This window comes from Nannobrachium achirus, assembly GCF_963921795.1.
Source record: "Nannobrachium achirus genome assembly, chromosome: 23".
Classification (NCBI taxonomy): domain Eukaryota; kingdom Metazoa; phylum Chordata; class Actinopteri; order Myctophiformes; family Myctophidae; genus Nannobrachium; species Nannobrachium achirus.
In genome coordinates, this window is record NC_137830.1 from 11,791,557 (window position 1) to 11,804,973 (window position 13,417).

Genomic DNA, 13,417 nt, shown 5'->3' on the forward strand with positions numbered 1-13,417 from the left:
ACATTTTTGGACACTGCTCCTACACATTTTGGCCTAAAATCACGCTGCGACCTGACGGTCGCTTATCTCCCGATTAGGGAGTCTTACTGGTACTTAATGTATCTGTGTGTGTGTGTGTGTGTGTGTGTGTGTGTGTGTGTGTGTGTGTGTGTGTGTGTGTGTGTGTGTGTGTGTGTGTGTGTGTGTGTCTTTGTCTTTATAGCCAAAGATGCCTGTGCACAGGACAACGGAGGCTGCAGTGTCTATGCTGTGTGCAAGCGGACCCAAGCAGGGCGCAGGGACTGTGTGTGTAACCCAGGGTATAAAGGGGACGGCCTGGTTTGTGTGGGTAGGTCACACATTTTAATAAATTATATGAGGAGGAAACCCCATTTCATTGCCACACTTCATATGTTGCCTTGCACCATTGGCCCCGTTCATTTCAGAATTATTATTATTATTTGCTCCTCCTGGGCAGGCTACTGCCTATCTTGCCACTCTTGTACAACTAGATACAGAGTATCCAAAAAAACAAACAAACAAAAAAAAACAAAAAAAAACAGGGGTGACCCAGGCTCTGGAATAGCCTAAAGCCCCTATCATAGTAGGCACCGCAGTGTAGTCTTTTTAAGTCATAAAACTACAACATTACGTCATTACTCGCGGTGAAGAGCTATCCACCGCGAACCCCTACACATCTCTCTGTTTTTACTATCAGACAGATCGGCCCATCACCCCGTTCACTGATTGGTCGATCTAGACCAGTCAGTCACAGTTATAGGACTTCACCGTGACTGACTATGATGGCCTCCACTTGTTTTCTCACTTTAGGTGGATAGCTTTACACCTAAAATTTGCGGTGAATAGCTCTTCACCCTGGACTCTGATAGAGGCTTAACCCTCCATATTAGATCGACTCAGTCCATTCATGTTTTTAACTACTTAATCCCTATAGACTAAACTGGACCCGAGTTGTAACTGTATGTACATTTTTCTGTCTACACCAAATCCCTTTGCCAAAAATAGGCGATCTACAAGCTCACAACCCGTACGTAGTCATCATAGCTTCGATTTTATTTTGTTTTTATTTAGTTTTCGTCCGTGAAAAAAGGTAGTGGTGTTTGTGTTTTGTCATAGTTTTAGTCGACGAAAAGAAAGCTGTATGACCTTGACCAAAAGAGAGCATGCCGCTGCACATGTCCAATTGTCCATAGGAGGTAATTGGATGTCTCAGACGCAGAGATACCAAATTACAAATATGTATTGTTTGATTCTCAACCTGTGGCCTGTGAGGTTATTGTCAGAGATGGAAGAAGTACTCACATTTTTTCTAAAGTAAAAGTATCAATACTGCGATGCAGAAATACTGTTACAAGTAAAAGTTCTGTATTCAAACGTTACTTGGGTGAAAGTGTACAAAAGTATTGGTATCAATACTTAAAGTACAAAAGTAAGTACTTGCTGTTCTTGTCTTTTGTCTTTGTTATTGTGTAAAATTGAAAATATTGTGACTTTTGTCTAAATAAAAATATCTTTACAAAAAAACAAAAAAAGGTACAAAGTGAAAGTATTCATTATGCAGAATGTACAGTTATTGTTTTGTGTCTTTTTCTCCTTTTTCTCCTCAGAGATAAATCCCTGCTTGGAAGGTAATGGAGGCTGTGACGTAAATGCAGATTGTATTCACATTGGACCCAACAAAGTAAATCCTTTTCCTCTCTTGCTTACCCATCTTTCTCGTTGTTTAACGTAGTTTGCTCATATGATTTGCTTCTAGTAAGAATACACATGTGCTTTCTCTACACAGACATCTTGTGCTTGCAATAATGGCTACGAAGGAGACGGAAAAAGCTGTAGGATGATTGACCTCTGCCGAAAGGTAAATCTGTGCATTAATTAACTAGATCTTTCCTGTTGTATTTGAAGTTTGTTTTAGGCCGAATCATCATAACATCATCACCACAACCAAAAATGCATTTCTGTGTAGAAAGTGCTGGCAGCGACACATTTGTGCAGAATTACTCATTAACATTATTTCATGATATTAGTGGGAGAAATATGTAACAAAAATAGGCTAATGTGTTCACTTCCGGCAGAAAGCGTGGACATTTGCACCTAGGGGTATTTGTGTGCGCTGAATTCAAAAATAGACGGATCCAAGCACTTTTCCCATGGGATCTGGTGGCTCTAATTCACTTACCATACAGGGAAAAAAGACCCTCCCAAAAAAAATCTTCTTTAAGTAGCATGTGAGGGGTTTATCTAGGGTTTTTTTCATGATTCTGAATCCATTGCAAGCATTTGTTTTGCACGAAAAACATTCCTTGGGCTAAAAATGGACCCTACAAAATGATGACTCATCACTAAACCATACTAAACCATAGTTTTGTGCGGTCCATTTCTCACCCAAGGAATCTTTTTGTCGTGAGTAAGTGAATCAGAGCCACCAGATCCCATGGGAAAAGTGCTTGGATCCGTCAAGTTTTGAATTCAGCACACAAAAATACCCCTTGGTGCAAATTGTCACGCTTTCTGCCGGAAGTGAACACCTTTTTCACATTTTTCTCCCACTATATTGTTATATTGACTATTAGAAATATATAATTTTCATCTAAATATCCACAGGTTGACAAACTAGACATAGCTAATGTTCTGGACAATTTTATATTGTGTACGTATCCATAGACATTCTACTTGCTCTAAACGTTTGTTTACAAACATTCTGACCTGATAATGATGATTCAACTCGATGTCAAGTACACAGTGAGTGAAATGAAGAAGTACATAAACAGAAACAACGCAGCAGAAGCAGATAGAAGACAGCATACTGTTGTGGAATTGTTCACTTGTGTACAGATCCGTTGTGTATCATGCAGTTGACTGGAATATCTGACTTGTCAAAAATGTAAATTAACAGAAAAACGGAGACTGTCACAGGTACGCCAGGTGCAACATGACTGGTCCAGGCGTACGCAGCTGCACTTGTCCCAGCAACTTCATAGGAGACGGCCTCATATGTAAAGGAACAGTGGGGAAGGTGAGAGCGGCTTCAGTTAATGTTACACATTCAGATGGATTTAAACAGCAATTCCCTACCTGTGGCCAGAGAACCACTTGTGGGCCGTCAGAATGTTGCAGTTGGGCCTACACTAAGATTTTGATCATAGTATACCATTTATATTCAAACATGAGTTTTCTAGGAACTTAACCCTTTGAACACCTATGACGAGCCCGTTCGTCATTTTATGCGAGGCTCACACTTAACATGGCAGCCCGAATGGCTGCCATGTTGTCAGCGAAGTGGTCAGCGAACGCTAGAATAGGCGGTGAAGCACTGTATTTTTTTGTACACTTTTCTTTTTTTTTTTTTTTTTTTCCACTAACGGTTCACTCCCTGCAGGAAATTATCACCCTGAAGTTGAGGGACTTCTACCTTGGGTTGATGGTAAGTGTGGGCCTATTTGTTCTGTTTTTTGTAAAGCGTCTTTTAGTACAGAGAAAAGCGCTATATAAATTGAATGTATTATTATTATTATTATTATTATCATCATCATCATAATACCGCACTTAAATATCGCAACGATCATGTAATGCTTAAATGATGAACGTGGCTACTAGCTATTATTGAAATTACTCTGAATATGTGCAGCCATCGCAAGGACAAAGTGGAAGGATGAGTTGACCTCTGTTTTCAGATATCTGAGATCTCCTTGAAAGGCCGCGGCCCGTTCACCGTCTTTGCTCCCAACGCAGACGCCTTCCAGAAAGACCGCAATGGCGACAACAGGGTGTGTAATCTCTCTACTCCATTGCTTTGTTCTCTGTCTGTTATTAGCCAAGGTTTTGCGTGTCGATGCGTCATTCAGCTACTGTTTAAACAGAATAGAAACTACACATGTTTATCAAATGTCCCTAATGTTTTTTTTAAAGGTTCTGTGGATTTTGCTAAAGAAGAAATTACACAAGAAGCACAGAAAACTAAATTATTGTCAATCTAGAGCCGCTAAAAAACGTACTCTTTTCCATCTCAGAACCACCACTGATTTAAAATTGAACGTCTCTTTTAAGAATCTGGAAATGATTACACGACTTGTTTCTTCTGGTATTGAATATTGTCATGTTGAGTACTGCCATTCCCTGTTGGCATCAGTGAGTCAAAGTGGAAACACTTTATTTTGCTGTCTTAGATGAAGGGCTTTCTGACGAGAAACAAGCAGGCATACAAATATGCAGAAGTCCTTCGCAACCACATAGTGATGTGTCACGTTCTGCTGCCCAGTGACCTGCGCACTCCCAGAAACATCACCACTATGGCAGGGGAGGTCATCACCACCAGACTGTCCGAGGTAACCAGTGTTTAATATTATCCCCATATGGCAGGGTGTATTCAGCGTTTTCAGGCCAAGGACCCCTTAGCTGAGAGAGAGATGAAGCAGGGACCCCCACAGATTCCATACAGTTTCATCGTTTGACAGCACAATCATCAGTGTATTTTGGATTCATGTCAATTTGTGATTTCGGATATTTAACCACTTGAACCGTCAACACGTAATAAACTTGACCTTTCACTCCGTACTTAGTCTTCTCTTATTCCCCTCTACACCAAACCTCTTCCGAAAATAGCCAATCTACAAGCTCACAATGCCTTGCGGCTGCGAGGCGGTGTGAGCTTGTAGATCTGCTATTTTTGGCTAAAGTTCTCAGAATATGGACGCTAGGGTTCAAGTGGTTAATATAAAAAGGGAGAAATAAAAGGTTTCTATCACACAAAGATTTGGAGGACCCTCTGTTGAAGACCCCTGCCATATGGGATTATATGGCACATTACACAGAAAGAAAACAACTATGAAAATGGCCCTCCTCCTCATTGACCAGGCCTTTTCAAGAAATGAAGCCAATGAAAAAAAACTCTATCATGTTGATAGAGTTTCAAAGAGTCATCCAAACGCACAAATTCATCATTTGGATCTACCTTATTAAAACATATCTGCCTGATAGAGTTGTAGAATGGGCAATAAAAACATTCTAGTCTCCTTAACAGTGCCTACATACAGTATATACCCTTCTCAATATGAAAACCAAGTGTGCCAGCCCTGATTTGTGCACATAAGGATTGTTTCTTTTTTGACAGGTTATACAATGCATCCTTTTTCTGGACCATAGCCATGCTTTATCTTACAATATGTGAAGATATATATTATGGTATGTCATGTTGGATGTTTCCAGGGCAGTCTCTTCATCAACGAGGCTAACGTGACATACAGTGACGACTTGAGCGCCAATGGGATTCTCCATGAGGTTGACACTCTTCTGTTCCCTGCCAGTGTTGCTGACGATAAAGACAAGGAAACAGCGCTACCGGTACGTACACACTATGAACTAACACCAGAACAAGAACTAGTTGTTGGATCGCTGCAAACATTGAATAGATTTAGGCATTTTATAGATTTAGACCTAATATAATATAAACTTTATTACAGGCCCAGGGCCCACAGGGTAGAAAACAATACATTTACATTACAAACATAATAAAAATAAAAACAGAAACAGTACATTTACCCAGCCCCACCGTAGTCAAAAGAGGCACTCATGCCAGTGTCCTCTTATAGTAGACATGTACCGGTACCTGGCAGAGCTACGTCCAGGGCGATCCACTCTGCACATGAACTTATAAGTAAGGTTCCTTAATAGAGCCATGAAGGTGGTGAGACCTAAAGAAACAAAGAGCTCACTGGCCCTTGTGCTCCTGGGTTTCTTTAACAGTATTCGAAGGCAGTCATTGTAGGCTACTTGCAGCTTCCGTAAGCTCTCTTTCTTATACTTCACCCACAGAGGGGCTTTACGAACCAACATATTTGCTTGTACATCGAGCATTCTCCTCTGTCTAGACATATCCTCATCATCCTCCAGGGTGTCTGTAATAATGTGCCCAAGATATTTTGTACTTTTCGACACACACATTGCAGGAAACCTGATTTCAAGGTCATCCTTAGTTCTACAGATCAGAGCCATGCTCTTCTTAGCATTATACTTAATATCAAAGTCGAATCCATAGTTAGTACAGATATTAAGCAGCTGTTGGAACCCACTGCTACTAGGGGAGAGTATAGTTAGGTCATCAGCGTACATGAAATGATTTAAGAGGGTTTCTCCAATCATACAACCTGTACTGCACCCTCCCAGCTGTTTTGACAGGTCGTCCATATATAAATTAAAGAGGGCGGGGCTGGGTGCTGGGTGGATAAGGTGCTTCCTCATTTTACTTGCATTTTCTGGTTAGAATACCAATAAACTAAAATGTGTATTAAGCTGCTAGGTAGACCCCTAAGCTTGAGCTTATTAAAAAGCTTATAATGATGGATACAATCAAAAGCTCTGGACTAGGGGTGTAACGTTTTTAACTTAAAAAATCGAAGTATATCGAAATGAAAACAGCTAAAATCGAATCGTATCATTTTATTTTGTATCGTATCGAATCGACAGTGCAAAGAATCGATTGTATCGATACTACCTACTTGTGCATTGTATTTAGTATTTTTAAGAAAGAAAATTAAAGGAGGGGTTTAATTACTTTTCCTTTCCATATAGCTACACTGGTCTATCGATAAATGTGTGTAATCTCTGGGTTCACGTCTTTTGTCAAGGTGCAGTTTTGTCAATATACAATGTCTCCATGTATTTGGCAGATAATCACTGTGTTTACTTATTTATATCCATAATAATACATGTTTCCCTTAAAAACCTGCACTATCCACACCTTTCACACAGATTTAATTTCTTTGCTAAATAGTTACTATATCGATTTTAAATAATTAAATCGAATCGTATCGTATCACCATGAATGAACCAATATCGTCCATGTATCGTATCGTCAACCACGTATCGTGATATGTATCGAATCGCTATTAAAATGTATTGTTACACCTCTACTCTGGACGCATCAATAAATCCCACAAGCATAGTAGAGCCCTGCCTTCTATAGCTCTCCACAGCTTCTTTCAGAGCATAAATACATAAGTCTGTACTATGCTTAGGCTTAAAGCCAAACTGATTGTCAGTCGTAGTTATATATACACTTAATCTGTCCAAGAGTAGTTTTTCCAAAACTTTGGACAGTATACTAGCTAGAGCTATGGGTCTGTTATCTTTACTTCCTACTTTCCCAACCTTTTATTACAGGGAGCAGAACTACACTCAGCATGGAGTCAGGTAAAGTACCATGAGTCAACATCCCTGAGAAACAGAGAGACAACAACACTGCCAACCTGGGGCCTGCTAACTTTAAGTGCTCGGCTGTGATATTATCCAGACCACTGGCTTTTCTGTCAGCAAGTTGCTCTATGACTAATGTTATATTTGTAAATGTATTTGTAAATGCTTTGACATAAAGGTTTGTATTGGTGGAGGATACTTGTTGAATTACAAACTGTTTCAGTGGATTTTATTAGTGAAGTATGTTATGGATTATGATTTTCAAAATAACCTTCTTATGCTTTGACTGAAAGTTATTCACTCTTTAACAAACAAAAATAACCCTTTTCAATTACCCTATTACATATCGAAAACGGACAACTGGGAGTTTGTCCTCATCTTTTAATTAATCAGATTAATTAATCCATTCCCTCTCTTTGTCTTATTGAATGTAATTTAGCTCAACTTGACAAACATCGCTGATCGCCATGGTTACAAGACATTCTACAAGCTGCTGGAGGTAAGTGGTCATTAAAGAACCCCAATGACGTCAAATCATTCACCGCGTGTTGTGACCTGTAGATCAGCTTTTGTTTGGCTAATATCCCCTCCTGAATATGGTAGCTGGGGTTCCAGACAGTGTATAATAAGGTGGTGTATTGCATAACTGAGTGGGGGCATGCATTCTCAACTTGCATCGTTCCCGAATAGTAGTTAAATAAAAAACAAAACAAAAAAAAGTCTGTGTTGATGTTGAGTAGGGGTGGGACGATACGGGTACTGTAGTAATATATATATATATATATATATATATATATATATATATTAGGGCTGGGATGCGATTAAAAAAAATAATCAAATTAATTACAGGCTTTGTAATTAATTAATCACAATTAATCACATTTTAATTGCATATTAATATTTGACCCGAGAACTATTTTTTTTTCAAGTAAAACACATTTTGTTGTATGAGTGAATCAACTAGTGACTTTATTAAATCTAAATTTCGCATCCACTGGGCCAAGCAAAGCGCTCTGATCGGCTACTTGTCTCTTCTTGGTAGGTGCATCGCTATGATCGGTATGCCCGAAACTGAAGGTTCTGTGGTGCAAAAACTAAGTGCGATTAAAATGCGTAATCTTTTTTTAATCGCGTTCATTTTCTGTAATTAATTAATCGCAATTAATCAGTTAAAGTCCCAGCCCTAATATATATATATATATATATATATATATATATATATATATATATACTCCTAAAAGGCAAAAATCTGGAATTGTGCATTTATTCCAAAATCGTAATGGATTTTTGTGCATAACGAATTCGCCTAATACTACAATAGCGCCACCACAGACAGGACAGGCGGCGTGAAGCACTGCACTCTGTGGCAACCGGGAGAATCCATAGAGCACATGCGAGGTGAAATCAAATACCAATATTTGCGATATATTTATCGCAAGAGGGAGTATCGCATTATATCGCCATATCAATATGTTGGCCCACCCCTAATGTTGAGTGTGTTTTTGTTTTGGTTTGTTCTGCCAGGACACAGGTGTGATGGAGCTGGTGAACGACCCTACATACCAGCCAGTGACGGTGTTCCTGCCCTCAGACGCTGTCATGGCCGCCCTGTCCCAGCAGCAGAAAGACTTCCTCTACAGCCCGGACAACAAACCGCAGCTAGTGGAATACCTCAAGTATCACATCCTTTATGGTCAAAAGGTAACTCATCCGTTTAGAACCATAAAGCATCCGTGTACTTTTTATTTTATTTTAGCGTTGGCCATCAAAAAAATTGCAGATATACAAGCAGATTTTAAACATTTTTTAAAAATCTCGAAAGTGTTTAAAAAACTTTGAATCGTTTTGATTTTTTTAACACACACAAATCTTCTCTTCTGGGAGTCCCTGGCACACAACGATTATGCTGTAGTAATAATAATAATAATAATAATAACTTGAATTTATATAGCGCCTTTCAAAAAACCCAAGGCGCTTAACCAGTAAGACTCCCTAATCGGGAGATAAGCGACCGTAGGTCACTTATCTCCACAAATAGGGCAAAAATGTGTTTTTCCAAAATCTTCCTGATCCATGTTGATGACATGAGTGTAGACATACTGTGTAGTGATTTTCGTGATTTTAGGGCAAAATCTGTAGGAGCAGTGTCCAAAAATGTGTTTTTAAAAATCGGCCTGAAGGTGGCGCTATATGGGACAGATTCATGTTGATGGGATGAGTGTAGACATACTGTGTAGCAATTTGCATGATTTTAGGGCCAAAACTGTAGGAGCAGTGGCCAAAAATGTGTTTTAAAAATCGGCCTGAAGGTGGCGCTAGAAGAGGGCCATGTGAGAAATGAGGGGTGGGGTCTCCGCGTTGCCTTGGCGGACGAATAGGTACCGGCCCCGGCTCTCCCGGACGCTCCTTGCCCGAGTTACGGCATTTTATGTGAGCTGCAGTGGAGGGGGTCCTCCACTGGGGGCGTCACCACTTTTGCATCCGTTCTGGAGCACCAGGAGTGGGTGGTCCCCAGGAATTCCCCGTGAGCAGCCCCGTTGGGGTGGTCATTTGGTCATTTTTGCACATTTGGTCATTTTTTACACCTGGGGGTCCCCCAGGGACCTGGGGGTCCCTGAAGCTCCGGGGGTCCTTGGAGGTTGTAGTTTGGCAGGTAAGGAGTGTGTGTGCAAAATGTGGCATGGATGGGGGCAACGGTTGTGGAGATATGAGCAGGGCAAAAGTGTGACGTGTGACTCACTCACTCACTCACTCACTCACTCAGGGACGGACAGCCTGAGTAAACAAGTGTCTCTTCAGTGCGGACTTGAAAGAGTTCAGTGTTGGCAACTGGCGAATCACTATGGGGAGGGAGTTCAATGTACCAATTTAAACCAATTATAAAGTAGGGGAATCATTTTGGAGGTGCAGTGTGCACAGCACCGGTGGTTCCGGCCGCCTGATGATTATTTCCGCTCCGACCAGATCAAACCCCCGAAAACAGTATTGATCCCAGGCTAAGCACTGCTGCATATTGACGAAACACACTTGGACTCGGAAGTATAGGTCCGACGGGAGTGGAGCAACGTCACGGCTTAAAACCCATTTAGGCCTAGGAATTATTGACTGCTTTAACTATTGAAAAATAGCAGATCTACAAGCTCACAGCGCGGCACCGAGTGCCGCGCTGCGAGCTTGTAGATCTGCTATTTTTGAAAAAGTCGTGAAAATGTGTGCAAATCGTTGAATATGTATTTTCAAGGCGAACGTTTGTAACTCAAATTTTGCTTCTGGGTGGTCCCTGGAACTAGATATTTTGAGATGGGGGTCCGTGGCCAAATAAATATCATTTTGGGGGTCCTTCACATGAAAAGGTTTGAGAACCACTGACATAGTAGTCTCTCAAGAACAGACTAACTGAGCTCCAGTTAAGTGAAAAGGACCTTTTCTTTGACCATGGCTATAGCCAGATTGCTGACATAGAAACAGGTTTTTTCCCAAAAATCTTAGAAGGATTCAAAAGACACTTATAGAATCGGGTCAAAGTTCAAATTTTCACGATTTTTCAAAAATAGCAGATCTACGAGCTCGCAGCGCGGCACTCGGTGCCGCGCTGTGAGCTTGTATATCTGCTATTTTTTTTATATTTAAAGCATAAAATATTGCGTCATAATGTGTTCAGGCCTAAATGGGTTAACAAGAGAATGTTCTCCTCTTTGTTCTCAGGCGTTCAGTTCCGAGCTGGTCCACCTGGACTTAGCGAGGACCCTGCAGGGCTCGCAGCTCACATTCAGCTGCGGGGGAATGGACAACATCGTAAGTATGCATTATAACCTGTCAGGCCTGTCACAATTATGACATAATATAATCGTCTAATCGCAATTATTTGAGATAATCGCAATTACTTTTGCATAATCATCTTAATCGTTTTCGTATATTTTCAAACATTTTCAAAAATAGTGTAAATAGCAGATCTAAAAGCTTGTACTGTATATCGGCTTGTATATAGCCTATAATGTTTTATAAGTATAAAGTTGTCACATGTCAGTAATTTTTGGCATATTTAGGTTATGTGTCCTATCTGCCATTTGCAACTTCAAATCCTAAACGCCTAACAGAAATGTAATTGTCAACGACCAAAACACAATTAAATCGTTAATCGCAATTATTTGACTGACAATTAATCGTCATGTTAAATGTCATAATCGTGACAGCCCTAATAACCGCTACACAACACGATCCTTAGTGTCAATTCATCCATTCGTACCTCTGAGTGATGGTGTGTTATTCTGACTACTAACAGGGAGAAATTTACATAAATGCCGGCAAGTGCCGGCTCACCCAGCGCCACCTCCTCTTCAGTATGGGCGTGGCCTATGGCATCGACTGCCTCCTGACTCCGCCCAGTCTCGGAGGTCGCTGCGACGATCAGAGAAGTTTCGATCTCCAGGTGAATCGTTGCACGCCGACGCCGTACAAATTACACACAGCAATGCTTAATGGAAATGAAGTACATGGAGATGGAGCTGTTTTTTTCTGACATTTCTCTCCTGTGACAGATGAATTGTGGGTCTTGCACGTCCTCATCGACTCGCTGTCCCAGTGGCTCAAAAGTAAAGGTACATGTCTCCACTGATCCTTCGTTCAGAGGCAAATATTTGAGTATGGCAAGGCATACCTTGGCTACAGAGGAAAAAAATAAAATTTGCTTCTTAAAATAAATGCATCTTGCCTGTTGCTAAGGTATGGCAACGCGTGCGTGCAAGACACCAGTCATGTTGCCATTACGCTTTTGCTGAACTGATGCCACTGCCTTCCTTCCTTCCTTCCTTCCTTCCTTCAGAGGTGGAAAAAGTACCCTTTTTTTTTTACTTTAGTAAAAGTATCAATACTGCAATGTAGAAATACTCTGTATTGATATCAAATTGGGTTTCAAATGTATAAAAATGTATACAAATCTTAAATAGCAGAGCGCAACACATTGTAAGATGGTAGATCGTCTATTTTCAAATGGATGATGAAATGTATAGGGCCGGCTGAAGTGGTTAGTCAAAAAATTCAAATAATTGTAGTGAAGTAAAAAAAAAAAAGACAAACAATATTTGCCTCTGATATGTAGTGGAGTAGAAGTAAAAGTATTGAAATACTGTACACTCCAGTAAAGTAAAACAATACCGTAGAATTATACTTCACTCATTTGTAGCCAATCCCGAGAATACTCGTGAAAAATACTCGAGTATTTAGAGTGCCGATCCCGAGTATACTCGCGAAAAGTACTGTATATGGAGTAACTCCGGTTCTCCTACCCTGTAGCCGGGCGGAAGGTCCTGGCACGATCGGCCTCGCCGATTCATCATCATCACGGATCCACGTGCACAAAATAGTAATCCCATAACATGGAGGCCGACGGGGAATCGCATCTTTAATGTCCATTTTCTCCAAACAACACTTTTAAAGCCAAGGATGGCATTAGATTCTCGCTAATAAAACACATGTTGAAAAGCAGCGACCCACCATTACACAACCGCATGTTGATGACGATCGCTTCCGGTGAATGACGTCATGACGTCAAACCGGAAGTGTTTACGCAATGGACTTCTGGCCTTCAAAATAAGACAATGGAAGCGTATGGGAGCCTGCGGGCGGCACGCTGGACATTTAACCCGTTCATGTCTGGAGCACTAAATGGGTTAACTACAGTACTACCAACATACGGTAGTTAATTTACACACCGCTGCATTCCTACCTTCCATCCATCCATCCATCCATCCATCCATCCATCCATCCATCCATCCACATTCGTGCAGCTACTGTATCCCTTGACCATATGCTGTTTTTTGCATGCTGTCTTCAGGAGGTTAAGAAGTGTGATCTGCCCATGATGTATATCACCAAAAACACCGGCTGCCAGGCCATGTGCACAGTCAACTTCTGGCAGTCAAAGTGTTGCGCTGGCTACTATGGACGCGACTGTCTCGGTAAGATTCACACAAAAAGCTCAATATTTTTTAGATATATATATATATTTTATAGATTTTTGCTTTTCTTTTTTCTTATCGCAAATACATATTTTTGTTCTCTTTTGTACCTGCACACAAGACATCACGTAACAATAAAGAACCTTTATTGAAATTGGACTTGACCAGGGTCAAGTTAGCCGTTTCAATATTTGTATTAAACAAAAAGGTAGACAGTACACCTCAACGAGCATGACAACACATAGGGCACAACATAACAATAAAATAAA

General features: G+C 40.6%; 1 protein-coding gene across 1 annotated transcript in view; it reads left to right on the top strand.

Moving 5' to 3' along the window:
- stab2 (stabilin 2) overlaps window positions 1-13,417 on the top strand; it is a 92,559-nt gene that overhangs the window by 60,844 nt on the left and 18,298 nt on the right. Inside the window, exons 42-56 of the mRNA XM_080754212.1 lie at window positions 203-328; window positions 1,608-1,681; window positions 1,787-1,858; window positions 2,897-3,016; window positions 3,380-3,424; window positions 3,675-3,767; window positions 4,167-4,325; window positions 5,206-5,340; window positions 7,159-7,188; window positions 7,631-7,690; window positions 8,716-8,892; window positions 10,897-10,986; window positions 11,474-11,620; window positions 11,730-11,789; window positions 13,025-13,148. Coding sequence (XP_080610338.1) covers window positions 203-328; window positions 1,608-1,681; window positions 1,787-1,858; window positions 2,897-3,016; window positions 3,380-3,424; window positions 3,675-3,767; window positions 4,167-4,325; window positions 5,206-5,340; window positions 7,159-7,188; window positions 7,631-7,690; window positions 8,716-8,892; window positions 10,897-10,986; window positions 11,474-11,620; window positions 11,730-11,789; window positions 13,025-13,148 — 1,512 coding nt within the window. The remainder of the gene's footprint in view (window positions 1-202; window positions 329-1,607; window positions 1,682-1,786; window positions 1,859-2,896; window positions 3,017-3,379; window positions 3,425-3,674; window positions 3,768-4,166; window positions 4,326-5,205; window positions 5,341-7,158; window positions 7,189-7,630; window positions 7,691-8,715; window positions 8,893-10,896; window positions 10,987-11,473; window positions 11,621-11,729; window positions 11,790-13,024; window positions 13,149-13,417) is intronic.